Genomic DNA, 20,793 nt, shown 5'->3' on the forward strand with positions numbered 1-20,793 from the left:
AATCGCAGCCACTTGAAATAAACGAGGCTTCCGAATATAAACAAAGAGCAGTTCCACGGCGTTTAAGCTACTCAAAATACCCTTTAAAAGTCACCGACAGTATCGTTACGGTATGATCCGCCCGGCAACACACAGATACGTTGATCAGCGATGAGCAGCTTTATTCCAGTTCCAGTGCTTGATTGCATTTCTAGCGTTCGGTGGACGAATATTGTGGTTGATAGTGACTGGAGCTGCCAGCGTCTCCCAAAAATAGAGGGAATTTGGATGCAGCCAACATTAAAGCGACTCGAATCAACTACTAAGCGTGGGATATTGCTACTGACACAAATCAAATAACCTCAAGACATGCCGATTCCAGCCTCAACCTAAATCCTATTTTAGGCGAGCTCATCATCAAAAGGATAGTCACCAGTACAGAGCGGCATCAACCATCCAGTTTATTGGATGCTTCTCAAGATGTCCACACCCAGTGAACACAATCACAGCTCATACACTCTCACGTTGCGACGCGGGGCTGCGCTAAAAATGGCGTCGCGTTCACACCCTGGCCAGCGCGCAGCTACGAGTGCTCAGCTGAGCATGACTCGCACCGATGAACAGGATGAACGCAGCTCGCAGCACAAACTCATCTCGGCTCGGGACAGCGGAGTCCGGCCTCGTCTTTGCAGGACTGCCGACAGCGAGCTGACTACGCACTATGGAGCGCACCAGCAGCCGACCGCGGCCCGTCTCCAGGGCGTGTCCCGGGGCCTGCGCCGACAGATGGGTGATGACTCCAGATGGCAACCGCGGTCAAAGCGCTCCACAGCCACAGTCTGCAGCGCGCCGCGGTCACCGCTCCGGCCGTGCGCTGCGACGCCCGCTGGATGACGCGATTGGCGATGACGGTCGATATGGCTGGCTGAGCTGCGCAGCTCGCTCAATCCGCGTCTGTGCCAGACCCCGACCGGTTGGACGCCGCCGAGCCCGACCGCTTGGACGCCGCTGAACCCGACCGCGAGCCAGACCCCGATCTGGAGCGCGACCGCGACCGCGAACGCGAGTTGGAGCCGGAGCGAGAGCCCGACTTGGAGCGCGACCGTTTGGACGCGGCTGAGCCCGAGCGAGAGCCGGAACCTGAGCGAGAGCGGGAGCGCGAGCCGCTCGCCGAGCGTGCTTGGGAAACGGAGCGCTTGGACGCGGCGGAGCCCGACCTCGAGCGGGAGCGCGACGCCGACTTACGTGAGCCGGAGCCGGAGTGAGCCGGGCTGGCCGAGCGCGAGCGGCCGCTACGCGCCGAGCCTTCATCCGAGTCGGAGAGGATTTTGCGGCCGCCGCCGGTCGGCTCGTCCTCGCTGCTGTCGCGCCTGCGAGCAGCGCCGCCCGAGTCGGAGCTGTCCGAGTCGGAGATGGTTGCCTTGGAGACGACCTTACGCCGCTGCTTGAGCGTGAGGCCGTCCACGTCCTCCTTGGTCTGCTTCTTGCGCGAGCGGCCGCGCGGCTCGGCGTCCGACCCGGAGCCGGCGGCGTCGCGCCCCTTACGGCCGCGGCCGCGGCCGCCAGCCTTCTTTTCGCGCGGCTTGCGCTTCTTGGCCGAGCGCTGTTCACCGCCCGATCCACCGGACGCGTCAGACACGTAGCCGTCGCGGCGGCCGCGCGCGCGCTTCTTGCCGCGTGACGTCTCCGGCGGGATTTCGGGAATGACGGCGTTCTTCATCTTCTCCTTGAACTCCTCGCGAGTCTTCATCTGCGCCTCGACGCGCTGGCGCCGCTCAGCCTCGAGCCGCTGCTGCTCCTCCTGCTGCTTCAGGAGGAACGCCTGCCGCTCCTGGTCTTGGCGGCGACGCAGCTCGCGCTCCTCCTGGTCCTGGCGGCGCGCGCGCGACACGTGGTATTGCGCCTGCGACAGCAGGTCCTGGCACTGGCGCGCCTCCACCTCAGCCATCGCCAGGTCGTACTTCATGCGATCGCCGTTGATGGAGAGGTACTGGAAGTACTTGTGCGCCAGGCCGAGCTCGTGCACGGCCTGCAGCACCGTCTTTAGGTTGGACTTCTCATCCTTGAGGATCTGCATGGCCAGCCGCTGCAGCACCAGCGCCAGATTGTACAGCAGCACGGTATCCTGCGGCGACACACGGCGCGCCTGCAGCAGCGTCATCTTGGCGTCCCGCAGCTTCCCCGCCTTGAAGTAGGCGCGCGCCAGGTACAGCAGCACCTCCACGTTGTTGAACTTGAAGAACTTCTTCTGGCAGTTCTCGTACATCTGGATGGCGCTGACCAGCTGCTTCTGTTCGACGTAGACGTGGGCGATGTTGAGCCACACGTCGCAGAAGTCGGCCGTGGCCTCGCGCACCTGTGCGAAGATGTCGCGCGCCTCGGAGATGTAGCCCTTGTGCGCCATCACGGCGCCCACGCCATTGGCCGCCCAGATGTTGCGCGGGTCGTGCCGCAACACCTGCTTGTACATGGCGAGCGCGCGGTCCTGGTTGCGGTGCAGCTTCTCCTTGTCCTTGGTGGGCACATGCAGCGTCTGCAGCCACACGTTGCCCAGCGCTATCAGAGAGTACGGGTCGTGCGGCGTCGAGTTAAGGATGCGCTCGAACTTCTTCTGACCGGGCCCCCACTCTTGCTTGGCCAGGTGGAGGTTGCCGATCAGCGACCAGGCGTCCGGGTGCTCGTTATTGACCTGCAGCGCCTCCTTGAACCAGTCGGAGGCCTCGTAAATCTGGCCGCGGTCGCGCGCCATGCAGCCGAGGCGCAGGTAGCAGTCCACGTAGTTGGGGTGCTCCTTCAGGATGTCCTTATAGAGCTTCTCGGCGCGGTCGTTCAGCCAGCGCACCTCGTACAGGCGCGCCAAGTTGTACGTGATGCTGATGCTGATGCTGTTGTAGTACTGGGGGTCGTGTTCTGACTCGCGGCGACACCGCTCCAGCGCCTGCTCGTAATTCTTGTGCGCCGAATCCTGGTTGCCCAGCCGGAACTGCAGCGACGCCACGTTGTTGAGAAGCTCCGGCGGGACCTCGGCCAGCACGCTCTCCTTAAGGATGCTGATGGCATGGTTGTAGGCGGCCAGCGAGCCCTGAAGGTCGGTGCCCTCCAGAATCTGCGCCAGCTCGATCCAGGCCTCGATGTCGTCGGGGAACTGCTCCGTCACCTTCTTCAGGTGGCCTTTCGCGATGTCGCGCTTCGACTCGCTCGTCGACGTGGCGTACAGTGAGCCTAGGATCTTCATCGTCTCGTAGTTGCCCGGCTGCAGCTTGAGCACCTTTTCAAAACACTGGGCGGCGTTCTCTGCATCGCCTCGGTAGATGTACATCTGGCCGAGGCCGTAATTCGGCAGCACGAAATTGGGGGGCGCAAACTGCGTCGCCTGGTAGTAGTACTGGAACGCCTTCTCGTAGTCGGCCTGCACGTGAAACGCGCGCGCCAGCTGGTAGCAGCTCTCGGCGCGCATCGCGTCGTTCTCGGTGTTGTAGAGTGCGTAGGTGGCCAGCTGCTGCACCTTCACGTAGTCCTTCTTGAAAAAGAAGTGGTTGGCCAGGTGGTTGAGCACCATCGGGTTAGTGGGGTCGATAGTGTAGGCACGCGACAGCATCTGCACGCCGCTGCGGATCGAGTCGGGCTGCTTGTTGTTCAGCTCAAGTATGGCCAAACCGACCAGCGCGCCCACGCAGTTGGCGTCCAGCTCGAGCGCGCGCTCGAACGCTAGCCGCGCCTTCTCGGCGCTGCCAAGCTTGAGAAAGCAGTGGCCCATGCCCAGGCGCACGTCAGCCGGGCAGCGCGGGTTCGTGCGCAGCGCCTTCTTGTAGAAGGCCAGCGCGCCCTTGTAGTCTTTCTTGTTGAAGGCGATGCACGCCTTGCCCAGCAATGACGGGAATGCTGTTGGGCGACTGGTTGAGAACAAAGTTGAACTGCGCGTCCGCCTGGTCCATCTTATCGCCCTCCAGCAAGCAGAAGTAGGCGCGGCCCAGCAGGTGGTTCTGGTCGTACATGATGATCTTGTCGGCCGTTGTGTAGAGCAGCGTCGCCTTGGTGAATAGGTCTTTCTTGCGGTCCTTGTTCTTCTCGTTGTTGGCCTGGCGCACGTAGTGCGCGGCCAAGGTGTCAAGCGCGCGCATCTGGTCCTTCTGGAAGTCGCGGTAGTTGAGGCTGGCTTCCGTACGCGACGCCTCCAGGATCTTGACGAAGTCGGCCGCATTGTGCTGCTTGAAGTACTGCACGGCCACGCTGACCCAGAGGTTGAGCGGCGCCTCCTCCTGGCGCAGGATGGCCAGCACCTCCTCGCCATCGGGCAGCTGGCTGGCGTCCAGCTCGATCACCTCCTCCGGGTTGTCCCGCAGCGGAATCTCGATGGTGGTTGATGCCATGGCGGCCCACTGTGGAAAGAGGGACATGGTAAGCAGCGCAGTGGAATAGCAACCCGGTGACAGCAGATGTTGGGCGCTACATTACATGGAGTGTTCCACCTTAGGGACATATTTCAAAAACATGCTCTAATGAAACCTAAGGACCAGTTATGTCTAATGATAGCATTAGGTAGAGCCAACGTGGCACCGTCAAGACATAGGGCCCCATATTTTACTTATCCAAGTTCAAGTTAAGCCATGAACACTTTATAACAGCACTATGTTTCTTCCCTGCAGTCGCGACTACCGCCGTCAGGATAATGGCTGTGCACATCTCTACTGGTATGATTAAAACGACGTTTAATTGGTCCAGCGGGCCGCACCGGCCTGTTACTGAGTAGGACAATGGGTGAAGCTTGAACCAGTGTGTCCCTGTGGTCCATGTGATGCTCCCATTCCAAAAGCCAAAAAGCATCTAGAAAAGTCACTATGGTAAATGTCAGAGGAGAAATCAAAGCCATAGTTTGACACTGTGGACACTTAACAGTGACACTTAACTTGCAGGACAAAATATTTATGTTTGCATACCTTTTGTCTACACAGTGTCTCAAGCATTCACAGCATTTATGGCACACATTTTAACACATTAGTGTGTTGCAAGCATAGCAGAACATACACCTTACGCCAGGCAATTGTTATGTGTCGCTTTCATAGTGGTGAGCAGGGAGTTACATGACATTCCTCTTTTAAGTTCCCTCAGTTAACTATTTTCCAAGACACAGCGATGGTCTTATGAACAAAGGACTACTAGCAACTGCAGACACTCAAGTAAACTGTTAAAGACCATCACAATTTCTGCTCATCTGCACAGGAGGTTGTCACACAATTTGGAGGTGCTGTAATGAGGTGATTGGTGATTTGAGCCCAGTATTGGACTTGGGAGGCCAGGGGGGATTTGTTTTTGTGTACTATTTCTATGAGCATGCATAAGCAGTCACCTATAATTGCGCAAGGAGTTTCCGAGAACAAAAATCTCAACTGCCAATAGCCTCTTCACATTTCCAATTCATTTTTACCAGTGACCTATCAGACTACAATGCTGTCACACCCAATTGTTGGAAGAACCTGCAACCTTGTCTTTTCAGTCTGACAGAATGAAAGTACGGAGTGATACTGGAGTCTGATTTTCCCCATGTTATGCAGAATGAAATATATATATATATATATATATATATATATATATATATATATATATATAGACAAGACAAGTGTCCTCTCAATCTTTGTGCTTGTGGCATGAGTAAGCATGTGTGCATTTCATTATTTAGTCATAGTGAGCATCTGTGTAGGTCAGTGATAGTTTTGGCACCTGCTTTTGATGAGAGCAAGGCAGAAAATAAGGTGCAAACTTAGGAAAAGGTATAAATTTGTTACATCACCTACAAACAGCCTGCCAGCCACAAACAATGAAGTAACATTTACACCCTTGACTGTACTGTTCCAAACAAACTTGAATGCTGAGATGCAATGCCTTAACATAAAGCAACAAAACACACCAGCTGTCTGCCTAAATTACCTGGACACCAACTATCAATCCAATATTTCCTGCACATGCGCAGCTCACGCATGATGCATATAATGCAGGTAACCCTTGACAATCAATATCCATGTGTATAAGCCTTAACTCAAGGTTCAGAAACATTCAGCTGGCATCCAAGATTACAAGTGGCCATGTTCAGCTATTAACTGTTCAAAGGTATTAACATTTAACAAAACACTTGAACACAGCTTTTAACAAACAACTCAGGATCTACCATTGTGACCAAATCAGAATGTGCTGGGTTTGTGGCAGACTAAACATTCCTAAATGGATGAAGAATGAAACACCAAACTCTTTCAAGAACAAAGAGAATAGAAAAGAGAATGAACACATTCATGTTGTAAAGTACTCTTTGAGAACAAGTTCCAAAGGTCTCCAACTGTTGGAAGCACACACAAATTCTGACATGATCTGCATTGCCAAAAGCTGCAAAGGCAGCCCCTTTGAGAGAAAGTGGTGCTATCACAGTTGCAATGTTTGAAATCTCAAGTGGCGGGATGCCAGTAATTTCCAAACTTCAGCACTTATGGTGCTACATTCACAGCCTATTGCTCCTCCTCTCACTCAGGTTCAGCCAATCAGCATTGAGCCACAAATTGGTCAACCCAGCATCTGAGCACCTAGCACTTGACAGTATGGCCATGTAGATCAGGGTATACACAGGGTTCAGGGTCAAATTGCAAAAAATAGCAGCAAACAAGATACTATTCATAATGAGGGAATTAGATCAGTATGAAAACAATTTTTTTGTGGTCATCCACCATGCAGAGGCCTACAAGGCATACATGCACCACTCAGGCCGGGCCAAATTAAATTGGATTTTCAAATTGTTTGCATGAAAAAATGTCTATAAGTATGCTTCTTCATACAACTTGTGCAACAATGGAAATTTATGAAACAGCACCAAATGCTAGAATTGGTGGTGTCTGCGCCAAACCCTGAGTACTGAGATCTACACATAACCATCTTGAAAGAGTTGCATCAATGTTGCTGCCATACCATACATCTTTTGATCTTTCTGTCTCAGTGTGCTGGAACTCTGGTAATTCAAGTGTATCCCTGCATCCTTCACACCCTAATGGATGCATTTAGGAATCCTGTTTGATTGCTGATCACCCCAAGCTGGACTGCAATACATGTAATGTGGCATACCCTGGGTGCACACATCACTTCAAGCAATACTTTTACTCAAAACACTTTCAGCAAAACCAAAATAATTTGTAAACTCAGACTTTTTAAGAATGGTCTGTTATGTGTGCCCAGCTCAGTGAACCAATGTGTAGGTATAAAGCAAATGAGTTAATACGTGGCTGACTGCACCACAAACAGCACATTCATGCTATAGGCTGCGCACCTGTCCACCCATTAAGGACCAATTACTTAAATTTAATACTAATCATTTATTTCAGGATGTGTAGTAGAAAAGACATGGCAGTTTATTGACTAGTCCCAGCATGAGCATACCAAGCACCATGCTTTAACACTCTTACCTCTCGGTCTCCGCTTGATCTCAGGTACCTGGCACCACCACGGCTAGTTCAGCCTTGCTATGAGTCCAGGTCAAATAACACACATTTTCACACTTCCATCTCAACAAATCATTGACTGAATAACCCCAACAGGGCTCAGGAAATTACTCAGCACGCAGCCCTCCGCTCTATTCGCGAACACCGGGCCCCCCCCCCCCGCAACACACTCCGACGCACTGCATATGCGCCACCGCGCTACAAAGGTAAATTCAGAATGCGCCAATTGCTGGCGCGTTGCTCTTGGAGCGTACATACCATGAATAACAGAGGTGGCAGATAAGAGCCTTTTGAGGAATTGTAGGATGTTTGTAAATCCGGCTTTCCATCAATGCGTCAGGTTTGTCACAACGGTACCGCATCTTTAGGCAAAGCTACGGCTGATAATAGCCAAACTTTCTAATTTAGAATTGAATTATACAGATAAAAACTGTATTATAGTTATCGATAAAAAATAAAAAGTTTTGTTAAGATAAAATATTTCCAAGGTATGCTTATGTGGGCCTAATTACTTCCTATTTCAACCGGTGCGTGTCGAGCATTCCATATTGGAAATGTCTCTGCGCCTGTAGTGAACGGAAGCAGCAGACGCCAGCAGTGCGGGCAGTGCGAGGGTGGGCGGATTTGTGCCACTTGGGAAATAAACGCAGGCAGGTAGGGAGCTTCGTCGGGTGAATCATGCGTACCGTCTTGGTCATGTTTTCCGGGCGTTATTTTTATCCTCCCGTGAGAGTCTTTGAACTATGCCGTAACCAGGGCCAATCGGCCACTGGCCAGGCGCCCTGGCCCAGCAATCTATCCCCCTTACCCCAGCCACGGGTGTTGTTCCCCTTCATGTAAAACAACTGTACAAAACTGACCATTGGCGGAGGGGGGATGGTGCGGTGCGATCAGAGCCATACGTAACCGGGAGCTACCTATTTTTGGCTTCCGGAGTTATATCCCCCCTTTCCTCAGTCAGAACCACAAATCTCCAATTCATGCAACGATTTTCAAGTTTCATGTCTGTCCCAGTGGCTCAGTTGATTAGAGCACCTGCCTTGCGATCCATCCATCCGAAGCGGGGTGAACTCGAGTCGCGTTAAGTGCTCGCCATTTGCCGTCGACAGGCATGGCGTTTGGCCGGCGGAAGCAACTGTGCTAAAGAGCGGGAGATGTCAGAGGGGCAGTGTTTAATAAACCGACGCATGGAGCAGACCCGCTCATTCCTCGAAACGGCTTGTCCGATTGCCTTGAGACCTTGGCCAATCAATTCAGTGCAATGGGTATCTTATCATGATAGTAGGATATCAGGGTTGGTATGGCATGCTGCATACGGCAATTCGTCCAAATAGTAGGCATTGTGTTCATGAACAAGATTTAAAACTGGACAGTATGGAATACAAAACAAGGAAACATCGAAGATACGTGCAATGACTGTTGTCATGAGCAACGACAATGGGGAAGGGGCGACGTTGAAGAACACCACTGTCCTTTCTCACCCGCTTCCTCCTCTCGCAGGGCCACCTGCCATTGAGGCGGCGCCGGGGAGGAGACGTCAAATGACACTGCTGCCCCTGCTCACCCATACCTCCGCTCGCAGAGCCGCTGGCAACGAGTACGGCAGTGGGGAGGAGGCGTCAAATGACACCGCTGCCCCTGCTCACCGATCCCTCCGCTCGTAGTGCCGCCTTCCACGAGTACTGCAGTCGGGAGGAGGCGTCAGATGACATCGCTGCCCCTGCTCACCTATTCCCTCCGCTCGCAGAGCCACCTGCCATGAGTGACGGCGGCCGGGAGGAGGCGTCGGTCCGGCCGCGGCCCCGTCGCCTGCGGAGCCCACCGCGCCCGCAGCTGCCGCCGCTGGCGACTGCGCTTGACCCAAAGCTCGACTCGAGTGACGACTCTGCGCGCTACGGCGGCCGCGAGTACCGCAGCCAGCAGGCCAAGCGACGGCGCCGTGCCAAGGCGGCGGCGGCGGCGGCGGCGGCGGGGGAGGAGCGGGTCCGCCCGACCGCTACTGACTCGGCCGATACGCACCGGTCAGTTACCGCCATACACGCGCCCACGTACGCATGTGTACGAATGTATCGGCGTATGTGTATATATAAGTATAAATGCACACATTCTGCTAGCACTTGTATGAATGCTTAATGAGGACTAATGGGACAGTTCCTATTGTCTGACGTAGCCACATGGCTGGTTTGTTTTGTTGGCTGCTGACACCTATTGCCGTCACCTCCGCCGACGGGTGACGCAGCCTTTGAGTGTCCCTAACCCCGGCCCTCGCCCAGCGCCAGGTCCCCGGGCGCTGCCGACGACCCGGCGGCGGGCGACTCGAGCTCGCGCCACGACAGCCGGCCAGCGCCGCTCGAGTTGACCACGGCTTCCGAGCCGGCCGGCGACGAGACGGCCGAGCCCTCCATCACGGACGAGCTGTCGCGGCTCGGTGACGAGCTGCGCTCCGACAGCGAGCCGGGCGGCGCGCGACGCGACAGCCTGGCGCCCGGCTGCGAGCTGCAGGCGCACGCCACCAAGCTGTTCGTCGAGAAGGGCAACCGCTTCCACGCCACCAAGCGGGCGGCGCCGGCGCGCGCGGCCGGCGCCGCCTACGCGAAGAAGAGCCAGGCTTGCGCCGTGGACCTGGCTGTGCAGACGCAGCGCGTGTTCGCGCCGCTGGGCCGGCTCTGCTTCGGCCTGTTCGCCGGCCTCGCCATCGGCCACTTCATGTTCATCTTCGCGCTGACGTGGGACGAGTCGAACACGCTGGACTTCGCCTCGCATTACTCGCAGCTGGCGCTGCCGTTCAAGGCGCTGTTCTTCACGCTGTCGGTGGTGTGCGCGGTGGCGGTTCTGGACCGCTACGACGTGGGGCGCGCCTCGGCCGCCGAGTTCCGCCAGTCGCTGACGCTACAGGACGGCGGTGTCACCGTGCCGCTTTACCTGGCCGTGCTGGCGCTCTCCACCTGCCTGGCGCCGCTCGACGACCGCTTCGACCTGTACCGATACAACCAGACGCTGGGTGGCGCGTGGCACTCGCGCAGCGCCGTCGGCGACGACTGCCACCGCCTGGTGGTGCTGTGCGGAGTGCGGGCCGGCCTCGCACTGCTCGCCTGGCTGGTGGTGGCCGCTAACCCGGCGCTGGACCGCGTGTTAGCCTACCTGCGCCGCCTGCCGACCGTCGCTCGGACGCCGCTCCGGCCCGTGGCTACCGTGGCCTGAGCGTCCTGGTGTCGGCGGCTGGTGCTGGCGATGGCCGTTGGAGCTGGAGAGGAGTCTGCCGCGAAGGGGGCCTGGCTTGGAGTGGAGGTCCGGTGCCGGTCTCCATAGGCCGGCAAAAAGACGGATTGGACGAGATGAAGTGATGAGTAGAAGGGTTTTAGCTTGCCAAGAACGAATAAAATGCAGTGCTTACAATGCAGTTCGGTGTCAGCTGTGTTCCTTTGCAGTGTTGGTGCCATTCGACATCCGTTGGTGCTTTGCGGGTCCGTGTAAACGCTCCTCGCCGCAGAGGGAGGAAATGCACCTTTGACAGGACCCGCCTGTGGTCCCTCCCCTCTTGATTATATTTCACGGTCGCGCCTATCCTCGAGGTCATAACCGTGCCGTGTGATGTCTCTGTCGCCCCAGTCTGTGCCGGCTAATGGGTGGCTTATTAGGTCTCTGTGCTCACAACAGCAGCTGATTGTTTCCTGATCTGCGTCTGGCGGCTTCGTTAATGTGCTTGCTTTGATGAAAGTGCTCGTCCCGGACCTACCGGCCTTCATGTCATCCTGCCAAGGCTGCCTTAATATAGTCCTCTGTTTGTGGCGCTGTGGCATTTGTCTATTAACTGCATTGGACAATTTCACCTCAACAAGGTACCTGTTCCAATAAATGTATTTAGAATGCTTTTTAAGTTGATATTAAGCGGTCCTTGCATGGTTGTTGTGGTCCCACGGATGTCGGCGATTGGGCGCGGCGGTTGAACAAGATTGAGTGTCCGACGCAGAAGTTACGCAGTTTGTTCGACAAATGCTTTTTTATTCACCCTTGATTGTCGTTGCCTTTAAAAGGACATGAATAAGCAGGCGCGTCGCCACTCAGGATACGTGCAAGAAGGTCGTGTACACTGCGTCCAAGCTTGTCTGGAGTAAACCGACCGTAATGAAAATAGACCAAAAGGAAAACAACGAAACCGACTAGCACCATACACACCTCATCGACTTCGGTGACGTCAGCACCGCTCGTGCCGCGCCGGCCTTCATCGTCGGTCGGGCGGCGAGTGTAGCGGGTTCGGAACCCGTGGCGTCGCCAGGCAGACAGTGGTAACCGGGCTTGGTATGTCCGTGACGCAGCTGTGCGATTCTCGTGGGTATGGGACCTTCCTTTGGCTTTTATCGGCACGGTATTTCTGTTGGAGTTGCACCGAGGTGATGATTTCCTACCGTTGAAGTCCCACAAAGCCGTTCTAAGAGCATTACACGCTAATTTTTTATATGTGCTACAGTCAGCACATATAAAAGTGATGTAACACTTAGCAGACACTCGATTGACTTAATTTTGGTCTAAAGATGTGGCAGTCGTTCAGGGTATCGCCGCGCGTCATTTTTAGCGCTATCCGAGATGATAAGATACGAATGCAAACACCTGTGGTAATAGTGCGCCGCCCGTTACTTCAAGTGGCACGGAAGATGCTGATGTGGAAGCATGAGGCACGCGGAGGATGGAAAGAATACGACATGACTCAGCATGTCTACTTCAGCATGGCTCCCATATAAACTAAGATGCTTGATTACTTGTCCCATGATTATGCACCACACTTCATTGCTCAATGTGCTGCAAAAAGTATGCCCTTCACCATTGCTCCTATGGTGCAGATGCTACACATTGTACGAGCCTGCTGCATTATACAGCATATCGAATGCTAAAATCTTTTAGACGTTGGAAGTGGGACAGGCCTGGTTTTCAGGACACGAAAAAGGGCATAAAATATCCAATTATAAGGATGCGCAGATGCCAACTCAAAACACCTTGTGCAACGCAGTGGCTCATCTGCCCCTGGCCCTGGACTGCTCCTTGCCCCTGGGCTCAGTCGCGCTCCGGCGGCTTGGTTCCTACTGGGGAGTCGGCCCGCGCGCTGCTCTCACCAAGAACGCGGCGCCGATGACTGTCGGGCGGCCGGCACGGTCCGTGACGGCATCACCCGCTTCCAGGCCCTCTATCAAGAGGACCCCAACGGGGTCATGGTGCTTACCGGTGCTCGACATCACCGCCTTAGTCGGCCTGTCATCCTCCCAGACCGAGCTCGACACGACCACCTGGGCCCGTCTGTCGTCCCCCCCCCCCCCTCCAGACCACGCTCGACACGACCGCCTGGGTAGGGCAGTCGTCCCCCAGACCGTGTTTGGCACGACCGCCTGGGTCGGTCTGTCGTCCCCCCCCCCCCAAACGGAGCTCCACACGGCCGCCCGCCAGGAGCCTCCGGCACAGCGGTCTGTGTTCCGTGCAGTCCTCAGCGTATTACCGAGTGCCGGGGTTTGGATGAGGGGCTACGGGTCGTTCACCATAGTGCTCTCTTTTCAATGGCTCTGTCCGCACAGAACGGACATTTCCTGCATTTCACACATATCAGCTGTAAACTGTTTTGATGGGCGTCGTTTACATGTATGCAAATATTCGGTTTTCCAAACATAGCCAATGTTGTTTTGTCTTGACCGCCTGGTAGCTTGAAAAGTCGTTTAACCGATGAATGCTGGCAAAACAACGATCGACTTTGTCAGCATAAGCCCTTAACCCCCAACAAAAATGTCAGGCTGATAGCTCAGATGGTTAGAACGTTTGCCTTCTGATATACTCATCCCTGACAGGGTGGGCTCTGGTCGCTGCAGACACTCGATGCTTACCACTGACTGGGATGACCTGCGGCTGGTGGTAGTGTCCGTATTAAATGTCAGGTGGCATTATAGTGCAGGAAGAACAGAGCAGAGCACTGCGGCACGTTAATCTTTGGCGGCAAAGTTTCCACGTTGACCCAAACTTCCAAAACCGCAACAGTACTGCTTAGCCGGTCACGGAAACCCATGCAATCATACTGTGCGTAATTTTTTTTGAAGCTAATGGCCAGTTTTCTCGATATTTGAAGGGCAACAATCACTAACTGGCCCAGATCTCCGCAACATTTATATATAAACAACTGACTTTAAAAAGACATCCGGTGACGAACCACGGCTCTAAATTTTGGTACCCACTTCCTATAAAATGTGCCCAGTAGCAGCCTGGGATCAACATCCACATCTTTACATACCCGGACACAGGCGCAGGCGAGAGGGGGGCCGCCCCCACCCCCGGACACGCATTTGTTCATTTTTCACCATGGCTGCTGACAGTATGAAAGGAGAGCAACGCGTTCTTCTTGAGCTCCGCCCTTCCCCCCGCCCCCCTCCCCCGCCCCCCAATGGGAACTGAATGGGCTCCGTTCCCTGCGCCTTCGGATCCGAATGGGAACTGACTTGGTGCACAGGCCGACCGCCACGCTCGGCGCAGTGTTTGCGTCGCCCAGTCTGCAGTCACCGCATTCTGACGCTGGCCGCCTCGGTCCAATGCGGACCAGTCATTGGTTGACATTTCGTTGTCTTGACAACGGATGAGGTGTCACCCGTAACAGCGCTGTGTTAGTGCACGAATGAGCCCTGAGGTGGCACGCGGCGATGGAATGCAGGCGACAGGACCGCGGCTTCGGGCAATGACTAGGCAGGCTCCGAACCACGCAGCGAAATCAAACAAAGCCAGCCTCATTAAGAGGCCTGTGCGACCAATCCCGCGGCGCGGCATGTTCCATGTTCCGTACCTGCCCGCGTCTCAGTCGTTTGTACCGCGATCGAACGTGCAGACGGTACTTACCGTCGGCGGCTGAAGGCCAGCCCTCAGTACACATGGATACGGCGATCAACACAAGGTGCCCAGCGGCGGCGGCGGCCATGGCTGGAGAGACGACAACTGGCTGAACATTGTTCAACGACTTAGATAGCCGGTCAACTGAAGACATGAAAAAGCATGCTCGTGCATTTACAGCAGAAATAGCTTCCGTGAATTGTCGGTGTCAAAAGCAGGTGTTCATTTTCAGAAGCGGAAATACCATGTTTAGGCAATGAGTTTCTTATTTGTTTGCGGTGAATATTAGGGGATATTAAGAATTTTCACTTTCTTGACGCACATAATGAATTGCATTTAACGAAAATGCGTGGGGTATAGACTAGGTTTTCGAACACTTATATATCGTGTCGGCCACTTGGCGTAATTTTACAAATTATTGGCGTTTAATCTTTCCTAACTTTATGGGGCGAGCTCACTAATTTCAAAGGATTATTCAGCATAACTTAATACCGACTTTGATGCTATCAAGTGCCATCACAAGCCACTAGAAGTGTAAGCCATATTCCGCGACTAATGCCGGGCAGCATCCCATGGGCATGTCCCCTCGCAAACTCCCCCCCCCCCCCTCTCCTACGCCGGTTCACCGTCCTTCGCCGCCTCCAATGATAGTGTCAGGCTCCTCCGAGCCCGCCGTCGTCCAGCTCCCACTAGTGAGTGCCAGGCTCCTCTGAGCTCGCCGTCGTCCAGCTCCCACCAGTGGGTAGCAGGCCACTCTGACCCCGCCGTCGTCCAGCTCTCACCAGTGAGTGTCGGGCGCCTTTGAGCCCGCCACCGGCTTCGACGGAGCGGCGAGCCCCGCCACCATCCAGGTGAGTTGGCGGTGCCCCGCTGCTGCGCGCGCCGACGCACTGGTGTCGACGCGAGGGCCTGGCCCAGGCAGTCCGGCGCCGACGTCCGGGAGGCATCCCGCACGAGTGCGTCAGGCGACCCCGGACCCGCACGGCGCCGGTCAGTGACCTCCGGCCGAGAGGGGGTCGAGTCGGCCCGGAGCCGGGTCACGAGGCGTGCTGCCTGGGAACGGATCCCACCAGCGGTGACCAAGCAGGTGAGCGGTTCTGGATGTGGTGACTTGTTATTTGTTGATGTCGGAAGAGAATAATGGTTGTTAACTCTTTATTTATGCACCTATTTCAATGATGGCCCTGCGAAGACCTGCCACTGTTCATTTGGACTACATGCTGCACTACTTACACGGATATGTTGTTTCGTCCAGTGACTTCTCAACTGCTTTAAAACCTTAGAAACCGCACATTCAGAAAGTAGGAAAGAAAGAAAGTACACACATAGAAGCCACGAGACTACGTGCCCCCCCCCCCCTTGACCAAATGTCTAGCATGTATTAACACAGGCTTGGGTGGGGAGGGTCAGATTGCTCTCTCCTCGAAAGTTTCTCCCGAATAAGCTCTGGATTGGCGCTTTTCGGCGCTAACGTAGCGTAGGTAGCTAACGTAGCTAACGTAGCTAACGTAACGTAACACACCTCATCTGGTTGTATGTTATTGATAAGTCGATCTTTTGAAATAAAAAAAAATTGATAAACCTTATATAGCCGCTGACCTATTGCAAGTCAAAGCCACGCGGTGGCTAGAAATGAAGGCAGTTCTTAAGCAACCGCTCAATCTAATGCGACAGCGTAATATTTGTCGAAGTCATACATATGTGGGCTGATTTCTCCGATGGTCAGACATTTCAGTAAGGATCGTAACAAATTGCATTGATCTTGGGTCAGTAATGCGGGTCGGATTAAGGTCAAACCAAATCGTTTTTCGCTAAATAACTTGCCCTATAACCGGTAGTTGTCGACGCCCATTTCAAACTCCCTTGCCCCAGAGACGTCAACAGACATCTTAGTTGGACTTAATAAAGTTCAGAGGGGGTGAATTCTGTAAGACACCAACAAATCAATATAGATTCATGCTGCCCGTATAGTTTGCGTTTCGGATATTGCAATGGCGCTTTAAGGCTCACGATGTTTGCTACCCCTTTACTTTGCAGCTTTCATTTTCGGAAACTGCTTTGGTGCACATTTCTCTGAGCTGAAAAGCTTCGACGCGCTTTCCAATTTTAAACCCTTTTTATCACTACGAAAATGTCCATACTGTAGAAGCTATGATCTACTTATAAAGCAAAGACTGTGCTCAATGGTGGTTATGTTTGCACATAATCTTATAAGCGAAAACCCGGTACCAATAACTAAAAGCGAGAGCAATTTTAACGTCTCTTGTGCATCTGAGGCGTCGATCTCTTGATCCTTTGAGATAATACATGATACCAGTGCACTGGTATGCGGTGTCATGTACCTATTATTCATTTTCGTCGGCATTTGATGCTGAGTTTTGACACCCTGGTGTCAGGACTCAGCATCAAATACTGACGTGACGATTTCCATTATGGTGAAGTACCGTGTCCATCCGCGAATGGCAATGCAAAGTGAGCTCTATCACAACACCATACATTACAATTGCATTGCAGCGTTATTCTTGCTTCCGGCACATGTCTGCAGCTCACTATGCTGCAGTCAGGTCACCGTATCAGCCTCGTCAGTATGTGCATAGCCTGGCGAGCTTATTCAATCCAAGCGATATTCCCAGCGAAAAAAAGACTCTGGCGACATTGTCGTCTTTGCCGCATATCACAGCAGATCGACGAAGAGCTCATAGATGTGGCATTCATTGAGGTAACTGGAGAGTCCTTAGTGGCTGAGAAGGTCAACTGGTAATCCGATTCCCTGACCTGGACTAAACACAGTGCCCGTAATGGTGGGATTATTCAAAGCACTACGAACTTATTTAATCTTCTTGTGTATCTGTATGTGTTTTCATGTTCTATCGTGCTTTTTTTTACATATGACCGTTTTATCTTCCCGCAATCCTTCAAATACAATAACATCTGATAGCACCGGTCTATTGCGGATCGATACTATAAGATGCTTGGTTCCTCTCTTTTTTAATGTCTTGTTCGTCCTGTTGATGTAGCCCTGACGATGCTACACGGCGAAATATATTACCTTCTGCTTTCTGCTTTACTTCCGCTCTATATCTGAAAACCATCTTATTTCTCCCATAGCTATTCTAATGTGACAAAAAACATCCAACATGCATTCATGTGAGTCATCTCTATAGCATCTCACATTCCACATCTGAATGTGGTGATCGAAGTCACAATTAAACCTTGGTCAGTCATTCTTGATACACCCTCTTTAGCTTGCCAAGGTAAAGTTCTTCAGACGCTTGTCGAATTTTAAGATATTTCAAATCAGTGGAATGTTCATCAAAACATCCGTGATGTGTCGTTGAAATACGAGCAAACAAACGGCAGGAACTTGACAAAGGAAGATTTCATGTCTCAGGCATACGAGCTTACGCACATCGTCTCTGGTTGGTTTGAAAGGTTGGTTGGTTATAAAAAGAATCATAAAATTAGTCATCTATTCGATGCGATTGATCTGTTTTTATACCGACGCCGCGCTCGGTTGACGCACGCTGGCTTTGTTTTGCACGGGCTTATGATGGTAAAACAAGCAGATTGAACAACACGCGCAAAACATGCATGAGCTGCTTCTATGTATATCACTACATGATCATCGACCGCAAGTTGGTTCATGTATGCGGCTATCGGCTGAGTATCAAGAAAAAAGCGTGTGTGGTACCCTTATAAATTGCATTATTTGTACTGCAAGCAAAATGGCGTGTTTTCTGCCACCATGCGTTGTAAAAGCTTCTTGTTGTGTTCTCCCAGGAAGTGTTCAAACACTCATTTCCTGTTGCTACGTCGATGGAGGAATGTCACGTTGCTCTCCTCCCACGGCTGTCCCTAGGCGCACCTCTGTGGCCAGGTGGCCGACCCTATCTTTGGCCCTGTAGAGGTGCCCCGTGCTGCCCTCGGTCTCAGCTTCTTTTTCTTTCCATCCGTCCCCTCGTCAGGTCCATTCAGAGCACCTCCTCGGGGCGCCCCCCACTGACCGACTCTGTCTGCTTCTTGATTCCCACCCCCTGAATACTAGAGGCTGAGTGCCGCCCATGCCGTCGGTGTGACTAGTCTGCGGACGTGGTGAGCACCGCCCTGCAACCATAGCCCTGACCTGAGAGCTGAGACCGGACCGAGCCGGACCGGACCCGCACCTGAGCCCGGATTTGAGCTCGGATCTGAGCCTGGACCTAAGACCGGACAGGACCGGACCGGACCGGACCCGCACCTGAGCCTGGACTTGAGCCCGAACCTAAACCCGGACATAAACCTAGTGCTTGAGCCGCTCGAGTGTTGCTGAATGTCGACCCCTTCATGTCAGGCAAATACGGGCCAAAAGCGATCGGCAGGCATGGTAGATTGGGTGCAGGCCGGCCTGGGTGGGAGTCACGCTGTCTGAGGAGGGCTGTAAACACCGATCATGCTGGTATAAGGAGGTAAGCCGGTGATTAGGAGACATTTCATTTGGCAGACTATGTGAAAGGGTCGGGGATTGGTGTCGCACTCAAGTGCTGCCGTCCGGTTCTGAATGTGGTGCTTACTTAAATCTCTAAGCATCCTTGGAGATATTCAACAACCCGTCTGACTGATTTGCATCGACTGGACTTCCACGGGTAATATGCCTTCCACTTTTGTAATTCGGGACATCATATCGCGGTCATTTGGCCGACTATCTACGCACAATGCAGCCAGCTGATAGACTGCTCCGCTATTGACCAATCTGTGCAGTTTTCCGATTTTTCTGCGCACTCATGTAGACTCCCCCATTATTGACCAAGCGAGGGGACGAATGGCCAGCTCGTTTGTGGCGCGTGCCATTGTCTGTCTTCCCCGAGTAACCTGTCGCAGATCCTGGGCCAGAGGTGCATCATCGTGGTAGGTGTCTGCTGTCGGAACTTACGTTTGAGGGCTCAAGCAGCCCTCATGCATATCATCGATTCCTAGGTGATTATTTATTGCAGTTTGCCACATCCCTAATCTCTCCTCGTACTGCGGGGTGGATGCCCCAAATGCTGGATGCTGGCAAGATAGGATGACATCCGTGGCTAGAGGGATCCAAGTGAGATGCCGTCGGGCGTTGCACAAGTTTGTCGCAGCCCTAATCTCTCCTCGTACTGCGGGGCGGATGCCCCAAATGCTAGATGTTGGAAGCGTAGACGGACATCCGTGGGTAGAGGGATCCAAGTGCGATGCGTCGGGCATTGCACAAGTTCCGGCATTCGTCGTACGGGCTTCTTAACTCTCGGATACCATGTGTCGTGTGTCATGTGCATGTACTGCACCGTGCGACGCACACGCCAAAAGGCTCCTCGGGCTGGTTAAGCCCATATGCACCTACATAGAATGGGTAAAGGGCCGAGTTATGTGTGTGCATATTTGGAATAAGAACATATAATGACTCTGGTGCGGAAGAGGGTAAGTTGGAGAAATGTCACATGCATAGTTAGCATAGCATAGTAAGAATGCATAGCATAGCATAGTATGAATGAGAGCGTCAAATGCAACCCTAACCACTTCATGCTTAGGCTTACGTTTTTCATTTTCGTATTTAGCTCTTTTCACACTTCGTACAATTATCAAAACAAAAAATCAACATAAATTGAAGTCCGTCTGGGGAAACCAGAGGTAGTTGGTTCGATTCGCTGCGGTGCCCGCCCTTCCTGCCAGAGTCATAGGACGGTGACGCCACAAAGCCCCAGTATTTGAGTGCGTCGTAAAGTCTCAATGACAACAATATAAGTCGAAGATATTTCATAATCTTATTCATAGCTACTTGTGAAGTGTCCTAACATGCGCATCTCTTGCCCCTCTGAGAAGTTATACGATTTACGCCAAAACTTGTGCATGTCCTGACTTACACTCACTCGGATGCCGGCCTCATGCATTTATTCACGGCACTACGCTGACACTAAACTCACTACCGTGACAGAAGATAGAGCCGCTCGTCAGATCCGTCTAGCTGCGGCGCGTCGGCGCCGGCGGCGGCGCGGCTCGCGCGGCACGTGCGACGCCGCCGGCGTCGGCGGCCGCTCCTGCGGAGACAAGTGATTCAGCGGCGTCCCCTCTGTCGATAGGCAGCCATCGACCAGAGCGGCCCGGCGAGCCGGTCACTGAGTCACGGCTAACGCACCGAGCCTGGGCGCCGGGGAACCGGGCGGTGGCAGACGCGGCGCGCCGTCGCCCGACCCTGGCCGTGCCTGTCAACTTGTTCGGAGACTTACTTTGGGTGAATAGCGAGCAATGAAAGCACCATCTGACACTTTTATCGCTTTCCAAAAACATGGCTCTCTTAACATGATGGTGTATACCTATTCATGTGGTAGCCTGTCAACAGAATTCCGGCTGTCAGAGACTGTTTTGAACCGAGTTCTGATACATTCATTTCATTTTGCCTGCAACTTACAGCAATGATCAAATTATATTTTAGGAGATCCGTCCCCAGGACGTAGCTTTATGAAGCCCATATGGTCAACCAGCC

The 20,793-nt window shown here is 53.4% G+C and overlaps 2 protein-coding genes across 2 annotated transcripts in view; one reads left to right on the forward strand and one right to left on the reverse strand.

Moving 5' to 3' along the window:
• Positions 1 to 140: 140 nt before the first annotated feature.
• On the reverse strand, positions 141 to 7,632 carry LOC119093349 (RNA polymerase-associated protein CTR9 homolog). Its single transcript, XM_037216299.1, is given in 3 exon segments — positions 141 to 3,850; positions 3,852 to 4,358; positions 7,419 to 7,632. Coding segments are annotated over 2 exon segments (3,426 nt in total). The 5' UTR covers positions 4,350 to 4,358; positions 7,419 to 7,632; the 3' UTR covers positions 141 to 922.
• A 7,610-nt stretch (positions 7,633 to 15,242) lies between these two features.
• The window catches only part of LOC119094159 (inversin), a 47,725-nt gene continuing 42,174 nt past the window's right edge, over positions 15,243 to 20,793 (forward strand). Inside the window, exon 1 of the mRNA XM_037217234.1 lies at positions 15,243 to 15,393. The gene's annotated coding sequence lies outside the window, so the exon portion shown is untranslated. The remainder of the gene's footprint in view (positions 15,394 to 20,793) is intronic.

Source organism: Pollicipes pollicipes, unplaced genomic scaffold (genome assembly GCF_011947565.3).
Source record: "Pollicipes pollicipes isolate AB1234 unplaced genomic scaffold, Ppol_2.1 Scaffold_4002;HRSCAF=4701_pilon_pilon_pilon, whole genome shotgun sequence".
NCBI lineage: Eukaryota > Metazoa > Arthropoda > Thecostraca > Pollicipedomorpha > Pollicipedidae > Pollicipes > Pollicipes pollicipes.